General features: G+C 37.8%; 2 protein-coding genes across 7 annotated transcripts; both read left to right on the forward strand.

Moving 5' to 3' along the window:
* Window positions 1-865: 865 nt before the first annotated feature.
* LOC112284861 (protein EARLY STARVATION 1, chloroplastic) lies at window positions 866-6,213 on the forward strand. Of its 2 annotated transcripts, none has more exons than XM_024525187.3 (12): window positions 866-1,777; window positions 2,119-2,282; window positions 2,702-2,793; window positions 3,088-3,281; window positions 3,544-3,583; window positions 3,843-3,924; window positions 4,097-4,174; window positions 4,336-4,461; window positions 4,669-4,784; window positions 5,242-5,281; window positions 5,574-5,648; window positions 5,814-6,213. In XM_024525187.3, exons 1-12 carry the CDS (start codon window positions 1,490-1,492, stop codon window positions 6,034-6,036), a joined length of 1,518 nt encoding a protein of 505 aa, XP_024380955.1. In that variant the 5' UTR covers window positions 866-1,489; the 3' UTR covers window positions 6,037-6,213. The 2 variants fall into 2 exon arrangements, with proteins under 2 accessions (XP_024380955.1, XP_024380956.1); XM_024525188.2 differs by having other exon boundaries at window positions 1,637-1,777; window positions 2,205-2,282.
* Window positions 6,214-16,912: 10,699 nt separating this feature from the next.
* On the forward strand, window positions 16,913-19,349 carry LOC112284281 (fasciclin-like arabinogalactan protein 4). Of its 5 annotated transcripts, none has more exons than XM_024523965.3 (2): window positions 16,913-17,023; window positions 18,051-19,349. In XM_024523965.3, the coding sequence occupies exon 2, from the start codon at window positions 18,080-18,082 to the stop codon at window positions 19,031-19,033; it is 954 nt and encodes a 317-aa protein (XP_024379733.2). In that variant the 5' UTR covers window positions 16,913-17,023; window positions 18,051-18,079; the 3' UTR covers window positions 19,034-19,349. The 5 variants fall into 5 exon arrangements, with proteins under 5 accessions (XP_024379733.2, XP_024379736.1, XP_024379735.1 ...); XM_024523968.2 differs by having other exon boundaries at window positions 16,936-17,604; XM_024523967.3 differs by having other exon boundaries at window positions 16,936-17,491.
* The last annotated feature ends 5,767 nt before the right edge of the window (window positions 19,350-25,116 follow it).

Raw genomic sequence — 25,116 nt, forward strand, 5'->3', positions numbered from 1 at the left:
TGGATAGCAGTGTGAAGCTGAGAGCGGGAGTGGGGTGTGGATGAGCACAGATTTGCTTCCGAGATGTGGGTTCTGACAGAAAATGGACAAAAGAGCAGGTAGCGAGACGGCGCTGAGCCACAAGAAGGGCCCGGGGGGGGGGGGATGAACAAGTGTTTGCTTTATCCGTGGAGGGATAGGGCGGTACTCCCAAGTGGCATGGCACGTGGCGCTATTATCGCCACCTCGGAGATGACGTGGCATTACTCAATGACGGCCAAGAGGTGGCGAACGCGTTCCCATCATCGTTCCATCCGTTCCGGCTGCGTACAGCTCAGCCACAAACGCCACGTTGGCGGGCGGACGCGGTCACATGTGGTGAAATCACAGCCACCAGTGCCCGCAGGCCAACAAACGCCACAAACATTTCCAGCTCGGAGTCACACAACAAACTCTGGCCCGCCGCTACAAATTCTACTCCAGAAAATTCCATGTGGGTCGCCAGCTTTTATCAGAAATTGCGGGGTTGTTTGATCGGATGAGTTCAAAAAAATTAACAACGTCGGGAAATTCGAACGCGAGCCCACAAAAGAACCAGCAATCGTGATTTAATTGGTGACGAAGGTTTCGCCAGATGCGAGCATCGAAATGTGTAGTAGTTCATGAGTGGCTCCAATACTTCCGGCAACTCAATGTCAAGATTCTGTCTTGGCTCGAGACATCGGATTCTCTGCTGCAATGCAACGTAAGCTGTGCTCTCATCCTCCCCCCACCACGTTCATCCTTCCTTCGTACAAACCTGTGAGTAGCCCCCTTCAGTGTTGCGCGCTTGGTTGTAGTATAAATAGGTCCCAAGCATAACTTCACCGTCTTCTTCTCGTATCTGCTGAACCTCCAAAACCGTGCATAAATCTCTCCTTTCCTTTTTGGAACTGGGCTCTCTCACAACGTAGGATTGCACCCACACTGCAAACTCCTCATCTTGCAACTGGGTTTTTTGTATTTCTGCTTGCTGGTTCCACAAATTGACAGGGGTTGCTGTAGCAACGATTCATGCGGTTTGCGGTCCTGTGTCGGTGGAGAAGCGCCTCTCCCTGCGGAGGAGGATTATCACGAGTTTCATAGAAGATTGGTCCGGGGAGCGGTTCTTTGAGCTGGCGATTAATCGGAGTCACTGAGTTATTGGCTGGCATATCATGTCCTTTTGGGCAGAGCTCGAGAGCAGCTCGGATGATGTAGAGTAGGCATTTGTTTGATTGCCTGGGACTGTGTCAATTTGCACCCTAGCTCATGCCGTTGTTTCCCAGGATTTCAATCGGCATTAGCATTGCGAGGGAGGATCGGTGCACATGCCAGCATTCTCTGTTTAGTCGCCGCGGAGGATTCTAAGCAGTTGTCAGGAATTCAATGGATTTACTAATTAGTAGAACATTCTCGAAGGTGGGGATAAAGGAAGGGATAATACTTGGCTTGTGGTAAGAGACCTGGGGCGCAATAGAGGTGGGTTTGGATGGCTGTGAAGCTTCCTGGGAGTGTCACCGCTCTCTTCCAGTCGTTGAGGTATAGTTCCAATGCAAAGCATCACCAGCAACTGCAGCCTGGATCCACATTTTCTTCACATGGCGCGTGGACTCGTCTCAAGAGAACAGGAGGGCTTTGCTTTCCCGGGAACATTGCGAAAGACCGGCAGGATTTCTTTGGTAGGATTGTAGGGTTAGCAGCACCGTTCACAGTACCGAGGTCTATTGCACTGGACCAAAAATCATTGCAAGTCTCATGTGCATTGTCTTCATTCGAGGTTTGGATTCCCACTCTCATTTTTACTACCGAAGTTAAATGCTTTCATAACCTACAGTGTTTTCATGTCCTTTCAAATTGGAAACAATCTTATGCAATTTCGACGCCTGGCTCTACTAAAACCTAGTTTAGTATATGAGCTTCGTTTCCGTTTATGGATGCAGCCGTTGTAAATTGAAGTATGATTCATGCTTGCATGGCTGACTGACCCTCTGCATTAATCTGTACACCGTTGCTGTCTCATATTTGAAAAGAATTTTCTAGAAGATGTTAAGTAGTGAATGAGCCAATGTTGACCGATTTTTTTGTGGCTTTTGGCTATGCACATATATTTGTGTGCAGCTTGATGATGTGGATTTACGAAGGGAGACAGGTGACGGATGGAGTAGTAGTAGTACTAAGCAATTGCCCAAATCCGTGCATTACAGAACAACATGCAACTTTCAAAAATCCAATGGAACTTCGCTAAGGGTGCCCACCCCCTCCCAGACATTTGCCTCAGCTAGGTATTATCAGCGTAGCTCAATCGAAGATTTTTTTATTTCATCTCAACTTTTTTGTTTTTTAATATTTTATAAGCTGCTTAAATATAACTCCTTGTGCGTGATTCGTCGTTTTGACTGGAGAACATGCCAGAAGCTTTCACCTAAATGTATGTAGATTTGTCTCTGCAATTATCCGGGTCGTGTGAGAGGACTAAATGTGGAGACATGGTATACAAGGAGGAGGTGCTCATGTATGATAATTAGTCCTCCTCTGAGAGTGTACAGAAACATTGAAGTTGTCAAGGAAAGTAGATTCGTTCCTCATTGCGGAAAGAGATCTTTGTGTTCCCGTTTGGAATTGTGCTGTGAAACTGTCTAAAACAGGGTTTAGTGTTTGGGGGGGACTTATTTCTGAAGGGTCTTCAAATGGTGGTGTGTAGGCCTAGAAAACCAGGAGAGCAAGATGAGTCTATATCACGTCAAACACAGCTTCGTTGCATGCCGCAACCCCGTGACACACCTCCCAAAAGAGGTACCTCTTCACAATCACGTTGGGTTACTGGACTGTATTTCGCATTGCTGAAGATACATCACGTGAATTATGATTTAGGAAGTTTCTTTTCGAAGGGAGTAGAGAACCTCTGTGTTTTAACGTTGAATCTAGTGTCTTTTCAAATGATTTTTTCGTAGAGGTATGACTAGAACTCTCTAAGAATGTCTTTGCAAAGCCATTGCAACGTGATATCTGCTGTCTATTGTTTGCTGAGTATGTGTATTCTGAGAAATTGTTTGTTTTGTTTGTCTGTTTTTCTTCCGCGGGTTGCAGATACAGGGATTGCGAGCGAGAAGGAATGGGGAATTAACTTGAACAAAGAGGTTAAGAGTGAGTCTGGGGTCAACGAAGATGGAAGCAGCTGGTATAGTGAAAGTGGCGTGGATTTGGGCGAGAATGGTTACCGGTGTCGCTGGACCGTCATGGGGGGTCGTAGCGCAGATGGCTCCTCAGAGTGGAAGGAAGCTGTGTGTCACTTGATCATTTTACCTAGTATTGTGATGTTGGGATAGTCCATGTTTGTCTTTTATTTTGTCTTTTAGTGTCATTGTTTATTTTATTTTCATGTGCTATTTTTAGTCCGAAAGTGTGTTGCCAGGCAGAAGTGTGTGATATTGGTTATGTTGTCCCCTCACAAACACCACAGCAAAACAAATTTTAAATCAGTTTTATTAAAGAATGACGATTAGAGACTAAATGAAATTTGTTTCTTGACTGTGTACGGTGCAGTGGTGGGAGAAAAGCGATTGGACAGGTTACAAGGAACTCGGTAAAAATGCTTCAAGCGCTTTGATATGATGTGCTTTCTTGAGTCTTCTGCATCGGTCAGTATGTCGGGTTTTATATCTAGTCGCCGTCGTCCACTAATTTTATTTAGTTATCATCACAGGCGTCATTCAGCTGCACAGACTTCTGTGCCTAAATATCATCTTGAATCGTGATAATGTAGTGTAGTGTCAGGATATTTGTGTTTGGGAGCATGTGCGTATAGAGACTGAGGAACAAAAGTGGGGGACCTCTGACAACAGGTGCTGAGAAATCAGGTAAGAACGCTCAAGGAGACACCTGGTGGGAGACTTGGCAAGAGGTGTTAAGGGTCGATGAGTTGAGGTAACTTCCATCCTTCAATGAAGTCATATCTTATCAAGGAGTACATGCATTCATCTTTTTGGAATTCATTTCAACACAGATTGTTTATTTATTTCCCTTCTTTTACCTCGTAATTTACCGGTCCTCTAAATGATTTTTAAAATACTAAACCATAAGTCCATCTGAGTGGCAGCAATCTGGCTAGGATTGAGAAAAGCGCCCAAAAGCAAGCTAAGTCGGGGACTGGTTCGGCTGGTTGGTTTGAGAAGTGGTAGGATTCTGATCTATATATTTTGTTCCAATGTTTCTTTAAAATGCAGTTAACCTCAGATGTTTTTGTTTGTATTCAATTCTTAATTACTATTTTTATTTATTGTTTTTCACAATATTGCTTATCGTTGTTGATAAACAAGTTTTTTTGTTTTGCTTCAGGTGGGAAAAATACAACGCAAAAGGTTGGTCAGAGAAAGGGGCACACAAGTATGGACGATTGAACGACCAAGGATGGTGGGAGAAATGGGAGGAGCAGTATGATGGGCGTGGTGCTGTTTTGAAATGGTGTGTTGACATGCAATTGGAAAGCCCCGTTTATTTCTAAGAGAATAGCTCCTTTTCGAATTGAATCCCTGCTGGATGTTCTTATTGATTGGCCCTTGTAACATAAGATAGAGTCTCAAACTATGCCAGTCCAACTGTCCGACACTGGGTTCACAAGTGTTCATGAGGATTCGGAATGATTTTGATGACTCTTTACGCATCCTGCAGGACGGACAAATGGGCAGAAAGTGACACAGGTACAAAGTGGGGTGATAAATGGGAGGAGAAATTTGACCACGGTGTGGGTACAAGACAAGGAGAGACTTGGCACAATGATGAGAAAGGTACAATACTTCTATTGATCAACGAGAGATAGTTCTCCAGACAGCTGGGCAGTATTCTCTTCGCTATTTGGTTTTTCTGGACTATGCATTCACAGAATTAGGGTGTTGTATCTGTGCTCTCGTTAACCTCAAGCTGGTCAGAGAACAGGAATTCCAATTGTCGTTTCTAACTTAGAAAACCATTTCTTAAGATGAACCGTGTGAATCATGTTACAGCATACTCTGATGTGAAGGTTATCCCATGAATTGCCCAAACTACTTTGCTTTCAGTTGCGACGTATGGTCTTTACCAAATCTATGAACTTCAATTCTTAAGGCGATCGCTCAGGATAAACATGACATTGTGGAAATATCGAGTCAACTGGAACTTCGAAGAGCGTCTTTATGGCTTGTGGAATTTGACCCTGTTGGTTTACACTCAACCAGTTCAAGCTGACTTGGTCTTACTGGATTACAGGTTGGTCGAGAACGTGGGGAGAGGAGCATTTCGGAAACGGGTAACGTCTGGTTCTGAATTTCAATGAATGATGCTAAAACTTACAACTTTCCTTACAGTACTTTGTTAATCTCTATGTAGCTCGTTAGATATACACAAGGGCGGCTCAACTTGCCGTAATCCCAGCCTACAAGCACATTAGTATGTACAACTCTCAGAAAACTCGGGAAACTTCTCTGCAACTCCAGCTAGCCGCTACGTGAAATTTGTATGGTTACACATTGTCTTTTCACCATGCATTAGTTTAGATCACCGTGTTTATCGACTCATGTTGTTGCCTGGTCTTTCAACAGGAAAGTGCATAAATACGGAAGGAGCACCAGTGGCGAGAACTGGGACAACGTTGTTGAAGAGGGCACATACTACCAGTAAGAGCTGCACCCACTGGCCTACTTACCCACCCCAATCTCACTCACTACCTGATCTCCAAACCATGAACTGCAACCCCTCCTGCAGGTTGAGAACGATTCATAAGACGACGGTGTTGCTCTATGTTGTGACTGATCTAAGTGTGTGGTGATGCACCCATGCAGGGCCGAGCCTCACTATGGATGGGCTGACGCAATCGGCAACTCAGTGCAGCTTCTGAGCATACAACCTTTAGAACGACCTCCTGGGACTTTCCCCAACGTTGAACCCGCCCTGAGGGATCAGCAGCAAAAAGCCTTGAAAGAGGAATCTGGCAGCAACATTCAAGATCAACAGTCCAACAGCCCCAAGCTACGCACAGATAAGGATCAGCCCAACCAGGAATGAATGCTTGATCACTCCGACCATTGCCTGTTTTTGTACTTGATATCGGATTGACGGAGAGACAGAGGCAGAGGTTGTGATCAGGATTTGAAGTAGGCAACTGATTTTTGCACATCATCCGGACTGGTTTCTGTTCCGAGGTTTGTATTTGTAAAGGAATCATCGTGTTGCATTCTGGCATTTGCACATCCTGCTCTCGTTGAATGATGACTAAATAAAACAGCTCACTGTTGAATAATCTATAAGCACTACGTATACTCCTATAGGTCTGTTGCATATCATCTATAGTAAATAGATGCATTGATTTTTATTGAAATTGAATGTGGAGTCGGTTTGCGAAACTTTTGGAATTCATGGCAATAATGATGCTCATTTCTCAATTCCATGGTGTGAATCTCAGAAAAACAAAGTATTCACATTGAAAGTGTAATTTTTTTTTAAATAATAAGAACAGTAATAATATTCTTTCATCGTTTACGTTCTGTTGTAAATAATGAACCGGAAGGTTGTTGGTGATAATATGGATCTGGTTTCGTATTGTGACTTTGAACATCACTGAATGTGGCAAAATAAAACAAGACATGTGCTTCACCTCTTCTTCTATTTCATTTGTTTTACTTAACAATCATGTTCAAACATAATATGTGCTTAAAATGTTAATCAAGTGTTCTATAGAACATGCTTATATCTATATATAGACATGCTTATATGTAAATCTCTATCATTGAATACTTACAAAGTCTTAACTCCATAACTTGTATACTATGTATGTACCAATTTTTAAGTGACTTTTCAGAATTATGTGCATCATCAATTGATTGAAATACTAGCAATTATAGAAATTAAAACCTTTTAAACTAGATGTTGTAAAATAAAATATATTAAAATATATTGTCTTCTGCTTGTGAAACGTTACTTTGCACTGCTACAAAGATTATTGTAGACAAGATGTCCTGAATGCAAATAAAAAACATTATGCCATCTACTTCGACTGTAATAATAATAAGTGTTATTTTTGTATTGTTGTGGTTACTTTCATGAAGTTATACATAGCTTTCAATACAACTTGGTCTTCTTTTAGTAGAAGAAGTTTGTTTTACGAAGAGCTTGTAATTATTTGTAATGATATATGTAATTATAGCTTAATAAGAAAAATTGGCATACACCCAAGGTCCTTTAGTTACCAAATAGTAATTATAAAATACATTAAATAATTTCTTTTTAATGTTTGAATATAGTGAAGTAATTAGATGTTTGGTTTTAATTGTGATGAGTTGGTCTTCTAAACTTATTATAGCTTTAGTAAATTAATCTTTTTTAAATTTATTTAGATATAACATGGTCATTTTTTGCATCTCAATATGTATGTAGGAGCATATCAAGTTGGATAATTTTCTTGTGCATGATTGATCTTTATTATTTGTCTTATTATATTATAAAAAATATATTTAATATTTCATATGATTAAATATCTTGAAAGTCAAGACAAATCTAATCTACATGCTAAACCTATTTCAATAGTATATATAATGTTCCAAATAAAATTGAATCATTTTTAGAACTTATGCAACGTTGTTAAAAAAAAAAAAAAAAAAAAAAATTAGAATAATAGCTATTATTATTATAGATATAAGATGCACCTGTTTTATTTTTTATATTATTATTATAATATAAATCTGAATTTCTATAGCAAATGAGTCAAATATGTTTGTATTGATTGCTAATTAACATAAATTGCCACTAGGCTTATATTTATAAGGTAAGTATTTGTCAAGGACAAAGACTCGATGAGGGAAAATATACACAAAAAGGCTATCTCGATATAATAAGTCAAAATATAAACAAGTATGTATATTAAAAGGAAACTGGAATGGCTGTTGCCACAAGACAAGAAACTAAAGACTCTTGAACCTAGACTAAAAGCAAGAAAGGAGTTGACAAGAGTGAAGAAGCCTTCACTCTTGTCTCTATATATACTATCTAACTAGGGGCTACGTGGCGACGTTCTATAGGACCTCCAATATGTGTTGACTTTGTAGGACACATGCCTTGACTTACAAGGCAAGTTTTTCTATGTGTGGGCCACATAGTTAGCTTGATCTTCAAGCTAACAACATGTGTGGCACATGGCCAACTTGTTGACAACGTTTCTAATCTAAAAAGTCAATTAAAGACACCTATGAAGTCAAAGCAGCGTCTAGGAAGTTTCTAGGAAGCTTTTATATTAAATATTATAGAATTAACTTACTTTTATCTACTTTTATTTACTTCTACCTATTTCTATATGTAATTATTAGCTTACATGAATATGGCCATGACATTACCCCCCCTTCTAGAGACGAGTTCCACGACGAGCGGTCATCATATGTTGAGAAAATCTATGATGTGACGAATTGTATTCGCCACATACTCTGATCTCTGTTCTCTTCGAAGATGATTGATAGGGCCTCTCAACTATCGGTAGTGTCCCATACCAGGGCGGGAAGACCACCCAGTTATTTGATCATTGTTGAGGCCTTCGTAACTTCCTTCGAATAGAATATTTGGAACACCATCAGAAGTTGTTCCTACCTCTAGCAAAATCACCAAACATCAGGAGTCCCTTCCCAAATCGTGATACCAAACGCGTTGTATCTCACCATCTATTCGAGGAAGAACATGTCGTTCTTGAAGATCTTCATCTCGATTGCGTCGTCTTGAAGGTTGTGACAATCGTAATATCTCATTCGACAGGTCAGCAAACGAAGGTTCTTGAGTTGAATCCGCTGGTTGTTGGCTCTCCATCTAATTAGCGTCACAAATGCAAAGAAGTTACAAACAAGGATAGGAAATTGAATGTTATCTTGCCTCAATCTTGTCTCTTTTATAAGAGAGATTTTCATCTTGGTTTTGATGGATGCCGTTGATAAAAAACTTTGACTTTAGTTGATGCATTTGCTAGATTCCTGGATGGCTCCCATGTGCGTTCACTAATATCATATCTGCGCCAATGAACAAGATATTCCAGCTTATTTCGGCGTCGCCTTGAGTCTAATATCTCTTCCACCTCAAATTCTTCATTATTATCTACTTCTATAGGAGGCGGTGGCATTTGTCTTCTTCCTTGTATATCCATTATCTTATATGGTTCAAGAAGAGACACGTGGAATACAGGATGGATCTTCATTGACTCCGGTAGATGTAACCGATATGCAACTGGGTTGATCTGTTCAGAAACAGAAAAGGGGCCAAGCCTACGATAGTCCAACTTGTCACAAGGTCGAGTAGTCTTGATATTGCGACGAAGTAGCCATACCTTATTACCCACATTGAGTTGCGGTTGCTCCTTACGATATAGATCTGCATTTATCTTTTGTCATTCTTGAGCTTCCTTCAATTGCGACTTCATTATTGCATGTAACTCTGACAATCGATTTGCCATATCTTCTGCTGTAGGATTCTCAACTCTTGAAAAATCAAAAGTATCAAGTCGTGGATGATAGCCATAATTGGCAAAGAAAGGTGTTTATTGCGTGGAAGAATGTACCGTATTATTATAAGCAAACTCTGCCAATGGCAGAAGGGTTGTCCAATCATCTTGTTAGTAGTTGATAGTACACCTTAAATATTGCTCCAAGACTTGGTTTACGCGCTTTGTTTGTCCATCAGTTTGAGGATAGAAAGCCGAAGATAGCTTTATGTCCACTTTTAAAATCTTAAAAAGGGTCCTCCAAAATCTTGACACAAATTGAGTTCCCCTATTCGATATGATATCTTTAGGTAATCCATGATAGCGATAGATATTATCAATGAAAAGCTTAGCTGTTTCTTCACCTGTGATAGATTTTGTACATGGCACAAAATGTGCCATCTTGGTGAAACGATCTACTATCATAAATATAGAATCATAAGATCTTGAGCTTGGAAGATCTGTGATGAAATCCATAGAAACAGAAGACCATGGTTGTTCTGATATAGGTAATGGCTGAAGAAGTCCGTAAGGTCGATGATGAGGAATTTTTGATCTTGAACAAATATCACATGATTGTATAAAGTCTTTGACTGACTTCCACATTTGTGGCCACCAAAAATCTCTTGATATGAGTTCCAAAGTCTTATTATATCCAAAGTGCCCTGCTGCTGAAAAGTCATGACGTGCTTGAAGAACACGTAAACGTGCTTCTCCTTCTAGAACATATAAGTGTCCTTCAAAATATAATAGATTATTCTCGAACTCGAACTTAGAAGGATCATGAGACTTGGAAGAATTATTCTCGATATCATGAACAAGAGGGTCTGAGGACATACTGGACTGGATTTGCTTGAAAAAAGTTGAATCAACAGTCAATGTTGATTTCATTGCTCGGAGATGAAATTGCTCCGATTTCAAGAGGACCGTTCTTTGTTGCTCAAAAGCTGCATCTCCTTCTTTTGGTGCAAAATAAGAACGTCTAGATAGGGCATCAGACAAACCTTGTTGTTTTCCTAGCCGATAAGTGATAATGAACTCGAATCTTAACAAAGACATACTCCAACGAGCTTGACGATGATTCAATACGCATGCTGACATGAAATACTCAAGGTTCTTGTGATCTGTATACACAGTGACTGGACTAGAAGCGCCTTCTAGATAATGACGCCATTCTTGAAAGGAATCCATGATCGCAAGAAGTTCTTTATCGTGGATCTCATAATTGATCTTGGCTGCTGAGAATTTTCTTGAATAAAAAGCTATCGGATGAAGTTTGTCATCTGATCCCATTTGTAATAAAACTCCACTCAAGGCAAAATCTGATGCATCTATTTCCATAAAAAATGCCTTGGAAAAGTCAACACGATATAAGACTGGTGTAGAGACGAACGATGTCTTTAAGGCTTCAAATGCTGCTTCCGCTTCTTGATTCCATTGGAATTTATTTTTACTAGTCAAGCGTGTAAGTAGAGCTACAGTTCGTGAGAAATCTTTGATGAAGATCCGATAGTAATTGACAAATCCCAAGAAACATTGGACATCTCTTACTGTCCTTGGAATCTTCCAATCCATGATTGTTTGGACTTTCTTAGAATCCACCATGAGACCATCATTTGAAATGATGTATCCTAAAAAGTCAACTTGAGTAGTGTGGAATATACACTTTTCCATCTTGGCGTACAATCTTGCATCTCTAAGTTTTTGTAATACTTGACGAACATGTATTTCATGTTCTTCGATGTTCTTAGAATAGATCAGGATATCGTCTAGATAGCAGACGATAAAATTGTCTAAAAATTCATGAAATATATCATTCATGAGATGTTGAAAAGCAGCTGGTGCATTCGTGAGTCCAAAGGGCATGACATTATATTCGAAATGTCCATACCTGGTTCGAAACGCAGTCTTCCATTCACCTCCTTCTTTGATCCGTACTAGATTATATGCTCCTCTTAGATCTATTTTTGTATAGATCTTAGCTTGATTCAACTGGTCAAAGAGTTCTGATATCAAAGGTAATGGATACTTGTTCTTGATTGTGATCTTGTTGAGTCCTCGATAATCAACACACATTCGTAAAGATCCATCTTTTTTCTTTACGAATAGAATTGGAGCTCTTGCTGGAGATTTTGAATGGCGTATGAAATTCTTCGCTAAATTCTCGTCAATATATGTCTTGAGTTCAGCCATCTCAACTTGCGATAAACTGTAAATTGGTCCAAATGGTGGCTGAGTTCCTTCCTTGAGGTCGATTGAACAATCATTTGGGCGATGTTCAAGAAGAATATCTGCATTCTTTTTCTCAAAAACGTCTTGATACTCCTGATATTGACTTGGAATGCCACTTGAAGTCTTTACATTTTCAAAAATAGGTATAGCATAAATAGCAAAAGTTGATCCTTCTTTTGCTGCGTGTATAAATGCTTTTGCACCTATCAGTACGAGTTTTACTATACTAGACTTATAATTTTTTACTTGGTTGGTAGAACTATTAATAATGCTCTGGGAAAAGTCAAGTTTACGTGAATTCCAATCTATTCGAGGGTTATATTTTTCTAGCCAGGATAAACCTAAAATAATTGGATTCGACGGGGATTTAATTATGTTAAAAGTTATATAGCTATCATGACCGTCTATTGTTACTTTTATACGATGAGTTTCATGAGTGACATCTCCAGAAGACAAGGGACGACCATCTATGACTTCTACATGTACTGGTTTAGGTTTTTGTATAAAAGGTATTTTACGACTTTTAACAAATTATTCATCTAAAAAACATGTTGAGGCTCCCGAATCTAATAAAGCAGAGGCTTTGTAATTCTTAGGTCCTAAATATAAGTCTATTATAAAACAAGGAGAGGGTTCTGAGGAGAGGATAGGACCTTCATTAGGAATTGTACAAGGTTCCAGCTGCATGGTCCCTATTGTAGCTGGACGAATCCGTTTTCCGACATGTTGTTTTCTTTGACCGTCGTACCCCTCATTTTATAGTTGCGTCGTTTCTTTGGACAATGTTGAGCAGTGTGCTTAGGTTCTTCGCAATATAAACATAATCCTTCTTGACGACGACGAATCTTTTCTTGCTCAGTTAGGGGTTTAAAATGTACCGTGTCAATTTGCATGTCTTCTACTTCCAAATGTATATTTGGCAAAGATGTTGATGTTGTCATTGAGTAATAACGTTGAGGTTCTCGTGAATGATTCTCAGATCGAAATTTGAAAAGTCGATTATCACATTTTACCGCAAAATCGATTGCTTGACTCAAAGTTTGAGGATCAGGTAAGTTGAGCATCAATTTCTTTACTTCGTATTGCAATCCATGAAGAAATTGACTGATGAGTGCAGCATCATCCCACTTGATGTCAATTGCAAGTTGTCGAAATTGTGAAGCATACACTGTTACTGAGCGATTTCCTTGTCGCAGAATTCGGATCTTATTTTTTGCAACACGAGTTGCATCGTGTTCACCATACATAGATCAAAACTCCACCAAAAAAGCTTCCAAATTGTCCAATATTGGATTTTGTTGTTCAAGAAAAGACGAAAACCACGATAATGCAGAACCAGAAAGTAGAGTGTCAATAAACCTGGCTTGTGATCCTAGAGTTGGATAGCTTTGTGGTTGAAGTTCAATTGCCAATTGTACTTGATTGATGAACCCTCGAAACTTTGATCTCGTACCATCAAATTTCTCAGGTAAGGCAATTCTTGATTCTCTAGTGCTTACAGGGTGTTGTACAATTGGAGAAGGAACGTGATTTGTTGTAGATGTTGAAGCAGCTCCGATCATCTCTATATCCCCACTTTCTGCAATTCTTGTTCTTTCCTGTGTTGGTGAATTGAGTTGATGCATCGCAAGCATTAACTTCCTCATTTGCTCTTGCATTTGTGCCATTGCACTCTTCATTTCAAGAAGCTCTGCCATAATGACACTAAAAAGAAAAATTTGTTTGATACTACTCAAGACAAAAGAAAAGAAAGGCTTGATAACAAAGAAGATACTAAGAACAATATCAGTTTAGAAGTGGGTAATCCGTAAACTTCTAATACACTTATGTCTTGTCAAGAGAAAGGAATAATCCACTCTTACTCAAGAAAAATAAAGCTCTAATATTGTAAGTGTACTCTTGTCAATCTGTCAAGGACAAAGACTCGATGAGGGAAAATATACACAAAAAGGCTATCTCGATATAATAAGTCAAAATATAAACAAGTATGTATATTAAAAGGAAACTGGAATGGCTATTGCCACAAGACAAGAAACTAAAGACTCTTGAACCTAGACTAAAAGCAAGAAAGGAGTTGACAAGAGTGAAGAAGCCTTCACTCTTGTCTCTATATATACTATCTAACTAAGGGCTACGTGGCGACGTTCTATAGGACCTCCAATATGTGTTGACTTTGTAGGACACATGCCTTGACTTACAAGGCAAGTTTTTCTATGTGTGGGCCACATAGTTAGCTTGATCTTCAAGCTAACAACATGTGTGGCACATGGCCAACTTGTTGACCACGTTTCTAATCCAAAAAGACAATTAAAGACACCTATGAAGTCAAAGCAGCGTCTAAGAAGTTTCTAGGAAGCTTCTATATTAAATATTATAGAATTAACTTACTTTTATCTACTTTTACTTACTTCTACTTATTTCTATATGTAATTATTAGTTTACATGATTATGGCCGTGACAGTATTTTAACAAGCTTTTGTTTTATCATTTTGATTGATATTATGATTTGACTAAAAATTTAACAAATAAAATCAAATGCAATAATTGTTAGTCTTTGATTCTATATTGACCAAATAACAATTCAATTAGTTAAATTACACAAGTTAGTAATATACGTCATTAAAAAAAGAAGATAAATCTTACTAAGCATAAGACTTATAAGTTTAAATTCCAGTACTTCAAATATAGTTGGTCCAAAATCAGGTAGATTAGAAACTTTTCTCCAAACATAACTTCAATTTAGAGAGGGTGTGTTGTCACCTTGAATCATCATTAAGTGATAGCTCTCTTGTTAAACATCAATTTTTTTATTTTGATCTAAAGATAATCTCTTTAGTATCAAAGTTAACGAGTTGTAAATATGAGTATTCTTAGGAGGAATTTTGCAACAACAACTAATTGTATTTGACTTTATGCACCTCAATTTTGACAAAAGTGGCAAGGATTGTACTTAGATCAAAAAGCTTTAAAAATTAACAATGTAATAGGTTAGAAAGAAAAAGAAAAGAAAAAGTATATTTTCAATAATAGTTCAAAGAGGATTGTTGTATTAAATAACTATAGTAATGGAAATCTTTTGCCTTGTAGTAGAAACTTAGTATAAGTTTTGAATCTACAAATAAATAAATAAATAAAATTATCCCTTGTGAATAGCTTATAAAATTATTTTAATTTTTATATTAATGAAATATAATCTTTGACTTGAATATTTGGTATTAACTTGGTTAGCTAAGATGGTTAAGCAAATATCAATTTGCATTTGGTGGAGATCCAAGCTTTAAGTTTTTTCAAAACTCACAAATTAGTTACCAAGTTGGTTAAAGATACCTCGTGTATATTAATCAAAATCTACTAATCTCCAATATCAATATTACTGAAAAAATCTTTAGCTACAAATATTGCATAAAAATTAATAGAATTATGGGTACAAAATTTTGTCTAACTTCTATGCAATTGTTAAAAGCATGTTGCATTTGAAGAATTTCTAAAAAATATTTATTACTTTTTTATATAAAAAATAATGAATGAAAAGTAAGAGATTAATTATAATAATAATAATAATAATCATAATAATGTTAAAAAGGATGTGGTTCTTTCCTTCAAGCCACATGTAGTATTGGATTTTTTTTTCCATGAACCATTGACATATCATCACTCTTATACAAAATTTCTTGTTGTTGTCTCATTTGTTCTTATAATCAACTAAAATTATTGAACATATATACACATGATATATAATTGGATGCCATGAAAATAACATATGATTCAAATCAAATAAGAAGAAAGTTATTGTTTATGTTGCAACAAAAGAAATCCCATTGTTCTAAGCCAAATATTACATAAGTCAATAAATGTATATAAAATTATGAATTTGACCATTGGATTTAAAATACAACATAATCAGCTTTAAATGTGAATATCAATTATTCAAACTTATAAAGGTGCTTTTATTTTTGAAACATTTTCAAATAATGTATTGAAGTATTTTTTTATCCTTTTATGAATTTTGACACATAATTTAAGCATTAGAAATTATGAAAGTCACTTAATACATTATAAAAATTCCAATTCACAATAGTATTTTTGAATTCTCACACATAACTTTTATCAAATCAAAAGAATGTTCACGTAATACAAACCAATTATGTTCAACATTTATTTTTATTGATTAATGTATATATGCACACATGTTAGGATGATCCATACATACATAAGTTTCTTACCTTCTTGTAACTCGAAATTAAAATTGAGTGACTATTCTACAAATTACATCAGTAAATATTACTAATTACTATCATCCCCACAATCTTCCCAAATACATACACACCTATTGTATCATCATAGTTTAATGCACCCAATCTTTTTTTGCTTATTTCACAAAAAAAAAAAACAAAAAACAAAAAACAAAACAAAACAAAACACTAATATTATATAAAAATCATTTCTAATCGGCATAATTTTGATTCAGTATGTTAGTTAATTGATTAATCAAACATAAATTCATGAACATGGTTGATTATGGTATTTGGTATCAATGTGAAACTAGGACCTGAATATACTAAATATTGTATATTAAGACACCACTAAAAAAAAAGTGAAATTAAAATGGAATTTACTTTTTGACCTGCTCTTTGGTTTTAGATAACTTCAGGTTGATATTAAGTGTTAGTTTCTGAATAAATAATTCAAATTCAAAACGCACCATGTTCATTAAAGTATGTACGTGTGGTAAAAGATAGTTTGACATACTTGGACTCTGCATTTCAGGGTAGGAACGGGACGGTTGGAGGTAGGAAGGGGAGGGTAGGAAAGCATGGGCGGTACAAAAGCGTTCCCACGGCGTGCTTCACACGAGAACTGCAGGTGCCCATGGTAACACGTTACATTTCCATTAGAACGGCGGAGAAAACGAATGACGTGGAAGGGACCTTACCGAAAGCTTGAACTAGGAAGACAAAGCTACAGTGGGGAGTGGCTGGAAGCTGTGACTGGGTACCGTTGTTCAACGGGGTGCTGACCGAGAGCTGCGGTACACCGTGCTGTCCTCAAGGGGCCACCCGTTGGTGGACCCTCCCCCCCCTTCACCGTGACCGCGCGACCGGGCAGACGGAGCCCGGCCCGTGATGCACCGGCGGCGACTCTTCCAATCTTCGTCGTTAAGGCCGCCTGACTGCGCGCTTCTTCTTCAGCAATGCCCCCCTTCCTGCGCACTTTCACAGCAGGCAACTCGGCTCACGTCCTTCTCTACTCTTCCCACTTCATCAGAATCCTCGCTCAAAAGTTCTCTCCCTTCTGCACACCGTTTCTCAGGTGGGTTCGTCTTCCCATTTATGGGTTTTCCTTTCCATGTCATGAGGCTAGTGTTTTTGCCCAGTTTGTGGTACTCGTGACTGATTGCTTGTGGAACGATCAGTGTGTCGTGAAAGTTGCTGTGTATTGCGATGCTCGTCCTACAGCTATTGTGTTTGGTTCTTATGTAGTTCGGTCACGGGAGGTGTCGATCGGCTTGCTATTATTGAGCTCGGTTTGTGAAGCGTTTTTGGGTGGCGGAGAGCTGTGTCATTGCTCTGCACACGGTCAATCATCAAAGTGTTTAATTGCGGTTTTCAGAATGTCATTTTAGAACGAGTTTTAAGGCTCAGGCGAGTACTTGGAGGGGCTGGTTCTTAATGTGGGTTGTAGTCTGTACCTGGCTCTTCACTACGACGGACAGGCGTTTGCACGCCCTCTTTTCTTTCGAATGGGGTACTGCCTTGGTTGTACCGGCATTGCTACTGCGTAGGAGAGCTCGTACTTTTTACTGTGATTTAAATGATGGCAATGTCTATGTGAAGTGTTTCTGTCAGTCAGCACTTGTGAGGGCTCTAGCTCGCCATTTGCACTCTTAAAAGGTAGCGTTCCACTATACTTTATCCGGTACGACGTCTACATGGCGTGCGTTGTGAGTTCATTAGCGGAGCTCATCTCCGCCGCTAGCATTGTTGGTTGCACGGTAGTGGGCTTATCCGTAATTAAGCCTGTAGATTCTGGTATTACTTAAGCACTTCTAACCTGTCACATGCTGCTATAAGCGTTGATATATACTGTTATGAGTCTGTTTACCACTGCCCGTGTAGCCCAGAGCTTATACTTTGCATACCCTCACAAGGCCGGTATTATCATCACAGTCATTCACGGCGGACGATTAGTATGCCTCCTTAGCTTAATCTCCTGCGCTTGGTCGGTTGTCGCTCATATTGCATAATAATACCCATCACATGTGTGGAATGTAATGAATCGGTTGTTTGTTTCCGAACTCGACTTCTGCACATCTCACTGAATGCTTTGGCTTTTGCAGTTGGCGATTGGAGGTATCAGGAGTTGACAATGAAAACGCAGGCTGTAGCCCTCGTCGGGCTCCTCCTTCTGGGCACTCTATCCATCACAACCGCGCAGAACATTTCTCTAGTTCTCGCCAGATACCCTGAGTACTCGACTTTTAAGTCTCTCATGGAGAGCACAGCTGTACTCAGCGAAGTCCAAACTCGGTCCTCTCTCACAATTTTGTGCCCACCGAACTCTGTGCTTGATCCATTCATTGCTGCTCGCAGAAGCTTCTCCACCCAAATGCTTGCTGATGTGATCAGGTATCACGTCCTCCTCCAATATCTTGACAGTGCGGAGCTCCGAACTCAGACTAACAACGGCGGTATGTTTACCACTCTGTATCAAACCACGGGACGTGCCAATGAATTGGACGGCTTCGTCAACATTACGGTTACGCCTTCCAATGCAGTTGCAGCTGGCCCTTCCACCGCAGGCACTCCACCTCAAGCCACCATTCTCGAGAACATCACTCAATTTCCATACAATTACAGTTTCTTCCGGGTTGATGCTGTAATGACGCCCCTTGGTCTTGCTGCCGCGCAGCTGGCCCCCACTACTCCTCCTACCGTCGCCCCAGTTCCTGCCCCGCTGGTTGCTCCCGTGGTAGCTCCAGTGGTCGCCCCAGTCGTGGCCCCTGTTACAGCCCCGGCATCTGTTCCTGCCGTGGCTCCATCAGCCCCTGTCCTGGCTCCAGTGGTGCCCTCTCCAATGGCCCCTCCCACGGCATCTCCAGAGCCATCCTTGGTAACTCCGACACCTGCTCCCTCAACTACCCCTGTGGTGTCACCTGCTGCTTCTCCACCTGCTCCTCCCACAAACGGACCTTCTGCGGACGAGACACCTGCTGTTGCGGAGCCATTCACGTCTCCAATCAACGCCAATTCCGCCGTCTCTGTCAACATTGATTTTGTCGCAGCGCTGGCTTCTCTCTTCGTGGCTGCCCTCTTATCGTAGATCTCGCAGGAACGCTTCATTCGGCCCGATGATATAGAAAGTGGTGCGAGTGACAATGTGAAGTTGTCTGTTTGACATAAGTTTTGAAGTTATCCTCTGCCACTGACATGGTGGTCATGAGTGACTGGCAAACGATGTCAAGGAGTTGGAAATCCTGCAGCCGGATAAATTTTGTGTGTAGCGCAGTTTAGATTCAGTGTCTGACCCAGGTGGTGTAGAGTCGACATTGACGGTGGATTGATAGGTCAATGTTCCTCAATATACATTCTTTTGAATCACTTATATTTTTAAATTTTAATGATTCTGGATTCATCCATGCCGAGGCTCACCTGACAGTAGTGCTATTTCCAGTCGCCAAGGTTACTTACATGTAATCGCAGTGCATGAGATGGGTTGTATACTTTTCTTCTTTGGAATATGCGTGCTTTTTGAAAATCCTTCCTGTACGGTGCAGGACTTGCAAATAGATTTCTGGTGATCAATGACTGGTGACAGAAGTTGCCAAGTTATAAATTTTCAGAAGTTATCCCCTCTCTTGCCTGTAGTACAGGTCCATGCACTGATAACTCATTGATTGCCTATCCCGTTTCATGACAGGTTTTGTGACTAGGGTACTGTAGCGACTAGTCCAGGGTACTGTAGCGACTCGGTGAGGGTAGCACTGACTGACTCTATTGCAGATGAATTTATGAACCTCTTTGAAGTGACGGATGGATGAAGTGAGACAGTGGAACAAGCCAAGTACAATGCACGCTGCGCTTCTCTTCCCTTGCCATCGTGCATTGTTATTACATGGCCGCAGCGCAGATTGTCAGATAGACCACCAAACCCACATCTATTTCTAGCAGAGAAGTGGAGCTCAAATCAGGGAGAGTCAAACTTTAAATTTATCCATGAAGCCCAAACTGCTCAGTAAACGCAAATTGTTTACGACCTCTATTGCTCATGCCAGTTGACATCGGAAGATATCAGTCAGCATCATAAAGGCTTTAATTTTGAGTAATGGCCGGTCGTTGAAGGATGAACATCATTGGAAAAAATCAGATCCCTCTTCATTTTGCTCCAAATCCCCACAGCTTCGTTTCCAATATGAGACATTGCCCTCTAGTATTTCTGTTGCATCTGGTCGTGTGATCCAGAGTATAAACTACCGAATATTTTCTTGTGAAGAGGTAACTATCTAATTTGAATTCCCACTTAAATGTACGTGTACCACGCTGCAGAAGTGTCACATTTTAAGGCTTCCCGTCACCGGTTCACTTCCAATGGATCTAACTGCTGCTCCGTGACAACTCAAAACCACATGATAGGAAGAATACATCGCTTGCATTCAATGTTGCATTAGTCCAACACAGTACGCTATGTCTGTTATGGAACTCCATCGAATCTGTGTCCGGTCCACAATCTATTGTGGACGCTCGAAGTGAAGCTACTCCTTGGCGGACAGGTTTCAATTTATCTATTTCTGAAACACAATTTTGACAAACGTTAAGCTCTCTAGATTTCATCTCATCATTTTCTTGTAAGACGTACTGAGATTTTACATGAGGTTATTTTTCTTTTTCTTTTCTTCTTCAGAGGGATTTTCAGTGGTGACACTTCAGTGTCCCAAATGATGTACTTATTCTCATCCCTGTCAACTGGCACGATGAGAGGAAAAAAAACAAAACAAAACAAAACAAACAAAACAAAACAAACAAACAAAAAACAGAAAGCATCCCCTGTCCAACTGGTGGCGGACACATCGAAGTCCTGTATTCTACCAGCTGGTAGATTTCAGGAGCCGGCCAGGAATCAGCAGAGCGCAAGTCCTCTTTGCAAGGAACCAGCAGTGTAAGCCGACACCCAAATCTTTACGCCAGTGCTCCCAAAGGCCCTGACCTTCACAAGCCTGAAAGGCTTGCAGCAACCTGACCTTCCTTCATACATCTCTGACCATTCTGCTTAGAATCCTGGCCTTTTCTTTTGTCCACGACATGAATTACAACGAAGCAGAATCGTAAAAACACTCGTCAGCTTGAGTGAGTGGTTAGTGTATAACCAATGGACCACTGTCACGCGTCTCCTCGAACTCGATTTTCCCAATGAGAAAACGTGTCGCCGCGATCCAATCTCCTCAACGAAACACTGCAACATTTCATAAGTCTCAATCCAATGTAGGTGAGTCCCAAGGATTCACACAACTAGAATTGTGTTGCAAAAGAACATTCACCAAACTAAATTTTTTCACGCGACGAGTCAATCTTTGGACATCAGACTGCCCATGCTCTGAGTTGATTCCCAGCCTTGAATGTTTTGTTCGTTTGTTTGCTTGCTTGATTTTGTTGTAATGCAGTCTACTGCTTCCATTTAATCTTGGCAGCTCTGCAGCATTGTCAACTGGGTTGTGGTTGAAACTCTCTAGCTATATCTGAGTGAATCACATACGTGTGTGGGTGATTCAAGTTACACATACACACACACCCCAGAAAAATATGTAAATATGTATATATATACACATATACACAAATAAAGAAGACAAAGCATATAATACTTCGATATTTCTATCAACGTTTGCTTGTGCTCGACTGCATTTCGTTGACACTTAATACAAGCCCTTGTGTCTAAAAGTATGTGTGTTAATATTCTGTGCATGTTAATAATAGAAAAAATCTTTCAATCCAATATTAAATGAAAGCAATTTTTGCTTGATGGACTAAAAAGACATCGTAAGAGTAAATCTTTCCACATTTTTATAATATTTATTTGAATTATACATATATATATATATATATATATATATATAATTAGTAAAATTTGTATTTATTTCATATTACATAATGATTTTATTTTTTAAATTAGAAAATAAATTCTTAATATGTTATAGATATTTTTTCTATAACAAAAAATGAACACTATAATATTTTGAGTCTTCAAATTTCAATAGCATGTTCAAACAATAAAAATACTAAAATACTAAAAACATCACATAAATTCTAAAATAGATTAAAAAATCAATAAAATTCAAAATTTTGATGATCTCATAAATTAAAATTCACACAATAATTTCTAGAGTTAAGAATACAAAATTCATTAATAATGGTATGTATATATATACATAATTTTATTTTTTATATTATATTTATTTATTTGTTTATATAATATTAGTGTATTTATGTAAGTATTAGTATTATGATTATTTAAATAGTTAGTAGGAATTTCAACACACTTGAGCATATGTCTTCATATATGCATACATATAGTTGTTGCCATGATGACCTATAACTAAGCTTCTTTAAATTAGAGCTTTTTCCAAAAAAATCATAATTTATCTAAAATAAGCTTAGTGAGATGATCTAAAATAAGGCCCTAATAGTATTCCTCCACATGGTTGGAAGAAGCACTCCATAATGTGATCCATGTAAAGAAGTACCAACTTATAGTCATAGAAGTTACATTGGAATATGCATGTAGAATTCACCATAGTGAAGGAATTGTAGACTCCTTGGAAATCCTTTGTGGAGGTAAAGTTCAACCTTGTGCCAAATCCACAAGATGAGAATACCAACCAAGTTCTATTAATAAAATGTTATATAGTAACATGAATATATGGTGAAAAATAAAAATATGGATGTTATTATAGAAGAGTCAAGTAGAAAGTTGTAGTAGAAAAATAAAAATAAATGATAGGAAGGTAGTAAACTTTTTAGTCTAAATGCTATTTTTTGTAGAAGGGACATCTATTTACTTTGTAGAAATATAAATGCCTCAAATCAAAATAAATAAGATAAATAAATAATATAAATAACTTTAAAAAAAAATTAATAATAGATTTAAGTAAAAATTACCTCAAATTACTAAAAATTAATATCTAGAGAGGAATAATTGTGAACATTGTTTAAAATCAAATCCTAAGGTATAAAATTGCACACCTATGGCAACTCCAAAGTTTGTTTATAAATCAAAGAATAAGATTTGAGAGCAAATAGGGTTGGATTTCTTTAAGCATTTATTTTGAAGAATTTGAGTTCATAATGACTTTGTAAGTGCTTTACAAAGTCAGGATTGTTCTGAGTGATTTTGGTTTTTGTGAAACAAAATAGGATTGATATATTGAATAATTTTATGAGTTTTGCAATAGATCTATAAATAAAAAATTGTAGATTTATACATATAGTTGTGCTAAATATGTGCTGTAAATTTAAGCTAAATCAAATAGTTAGGTTGAAGGTTATTAAAGTTCAAGTGGGTTGATGTCTTAGAAATTAGAATATGGGAATCATTAAGACTTTCTAAGATCTTCAGCAATCTAATTGTTAAATTGAAGTGAAAATTATTTATATAGGTAGTGGACTTGATTTTCAACATTTGTATGAATTTTGAGAGAAATCCAATAATTTAGGAAGGAAATATTTGCATTAGAAGCTTAATGTTAAGTTTGGAGAAAGATGTTGCTCAACACCCAAAAGAATTATCTTACATTTCTCTCAATTGGTAAGTGCAATTGATCTCATTTTTCTTAAATTTGTTTCAAACTGAGTTATTAAAAAGTATGCAAATTTTGAGTTGATATCAAGAGTTTGATCATTAATTATTGAAGTTTGAATTTTCTATAAGATTATTAAGAGTTTATTTAAGATTTGGGATTTTATTAGGATTTTATTAGGATTTGATCTAGGATTAGGATTTAAAACTTTATTAGGATTTGAAGTAAGATTTTGTTAAGATTTATTAGGATTTCAATTAGGATTTAATTAGAATTTAGGATTTTACTAGGATTTCATTAGGATTGCTCTAGGATTTAGAATTTGATTAGGGTTTAAGGTTTCATTAGGATTTGATTTAGAATTTTATTGAGATTCATTAGAATTTCAATTAGAGTTTTAATTAGGATTAAATTAAGATTTGACTTAGGATTTGATTAAAATTTATTAAGATTTCAATTAAGATTATAATTAAGATTTAATTAGGATTTGATCTAGGATTTTATCAAGATTCACTTGGATTTTAATTAGAATTAATTAAAATTAGATTAAGATTTATTTAGGATTTATTTAATCTTTCTATTTTTAGTATTTATTTAGGATTCTTTTTTATTTCTAATATTTCTTTAAGCTTTTATTTTTATATTTTTTTAAAGATTTATTTGAGATTAATTTATAGCTTCTTTGTATTTCTTTTGTAACTTCTTTTAAATTTATTTTGGATTGATTAATGTTTGATTAGGATTATTAAGGATTACTTAAAGTTTATTTAAGACTCTATTAGACTTGGTAGGATTATTGTTGCATTTCTACTTATCTTCCATAGCTAAATGTTTGATGCATTTCCAGATAAGAATATACGTAATACGACAATGGTGCTTGTTTTGTGAGAAGCTCAGTCGCAAAGAAGTTGATCTCACAAGGCATAAGCGATTGCAAATGATGAATGTAGAAATATTTTCAATTCTTTTTCAAATAAGCAATATCATAGCTTACATGAAGTCTAGCATGCCAAAACATGGATAGTGCACAATACCTTCCAAAATGCTTCAAAGAAGCAATTCTTCAACCAAGAAAATTTTTAAAATATCCTTACAACTCATTTTGACATAACGAAGGTAAATTTTTGGTATTGTGAGGAAGATGGTCAAGGCGGTTGATAATGGGGTTGTGTGGGTGTGGTATGCTTTTTACTAACTTGACTTCATGGTCGAAGCTGAGTATGTCAAGTTGTATAATGACCAAGCCATCAACATCTTGATGGGCCTCATTTTTTACCTTTGCCAATAGTATAATCTCATCAAGAAGATGGATTCTAAATGCCCAAATTTCATGGATATGTAGTAGTCATCCATGAAAAAATTGAGTGGATTTTTGCGACAAGGGTGTGTAGTGATTTGTGAATACCTTGCATAGAAGCTACATTTATATATTTCTCTCATTTTTTAGTTGGTGGTACTACTTGCACTTGACAACATTACAAAGATAATCTCTAAGATTGTGACATGCGTACAAGGACTAAGCATCCTTTTGAATCAATAGAAAGCTCAAAGGTTTGATTTAGTCTTTGGTGGGTTTGTGCAAAGTGCAAGGTCTGCACAATGTGGAGACTTTAGCCAT

The sequence above is a fragment of the Physcomitrium patens genome, chromosome 7, assembly GCF_059467195.1.
Source record: "Physcomitrium patens ecotype Gransden chromosome 7, ASM5946719v1, whole genome shotgun sequence".
NCBI lineage: Eukaryota > Viridiplantae > Streptophyta > Bryopsida > Funariales > Funariaceae > Physcomitrium > Physcomitrium patens.

What these genes read in the sequence shown, in the direction of transcription:
- LOC112284281 (XM_024523967.3), top strand. Translation starts at nt 17,383, where the DNA reads ATGTGGGTTGTAGTCTGTACCTGGCTCTTCACTACGACGGACAGGCGT. An exon ending in TGTACCGGCATTGCTACTGC is followed by an intron (nt 17,492 to 18,050) that starts GTAGGAGAGCTC and finishes TGGCTTTTGCAG; the next exon opens with TTGGCGATTGGAGGTATCAG.
- LOC112284861 (XM_024525187.3), top strand. Translation starts at nt 1,490, where the DNA reads ATGGCTGTGAAGCTTCCTGGGAGTGTCACCGCTCTCTTCCAGTCGTTG. An exon ending in GTGCATTGTCTTCATTCGAG is followed by an intron (nt 1,778 to 2,118) that starts GTTTGGATTCCC and finishes ATTTGTGTGCAG; the next exon opens with CTTGATGATGTGGATTTACG. An exon ending in GAAGAGGGCACATACTACCA is followed by an intron (nt 5,649 to 5,813) that starts GTAAGAGCTGCA and finishes GCACCCATGCAG; the next exon opens with GGCCGAGCCTCACTATGGAT.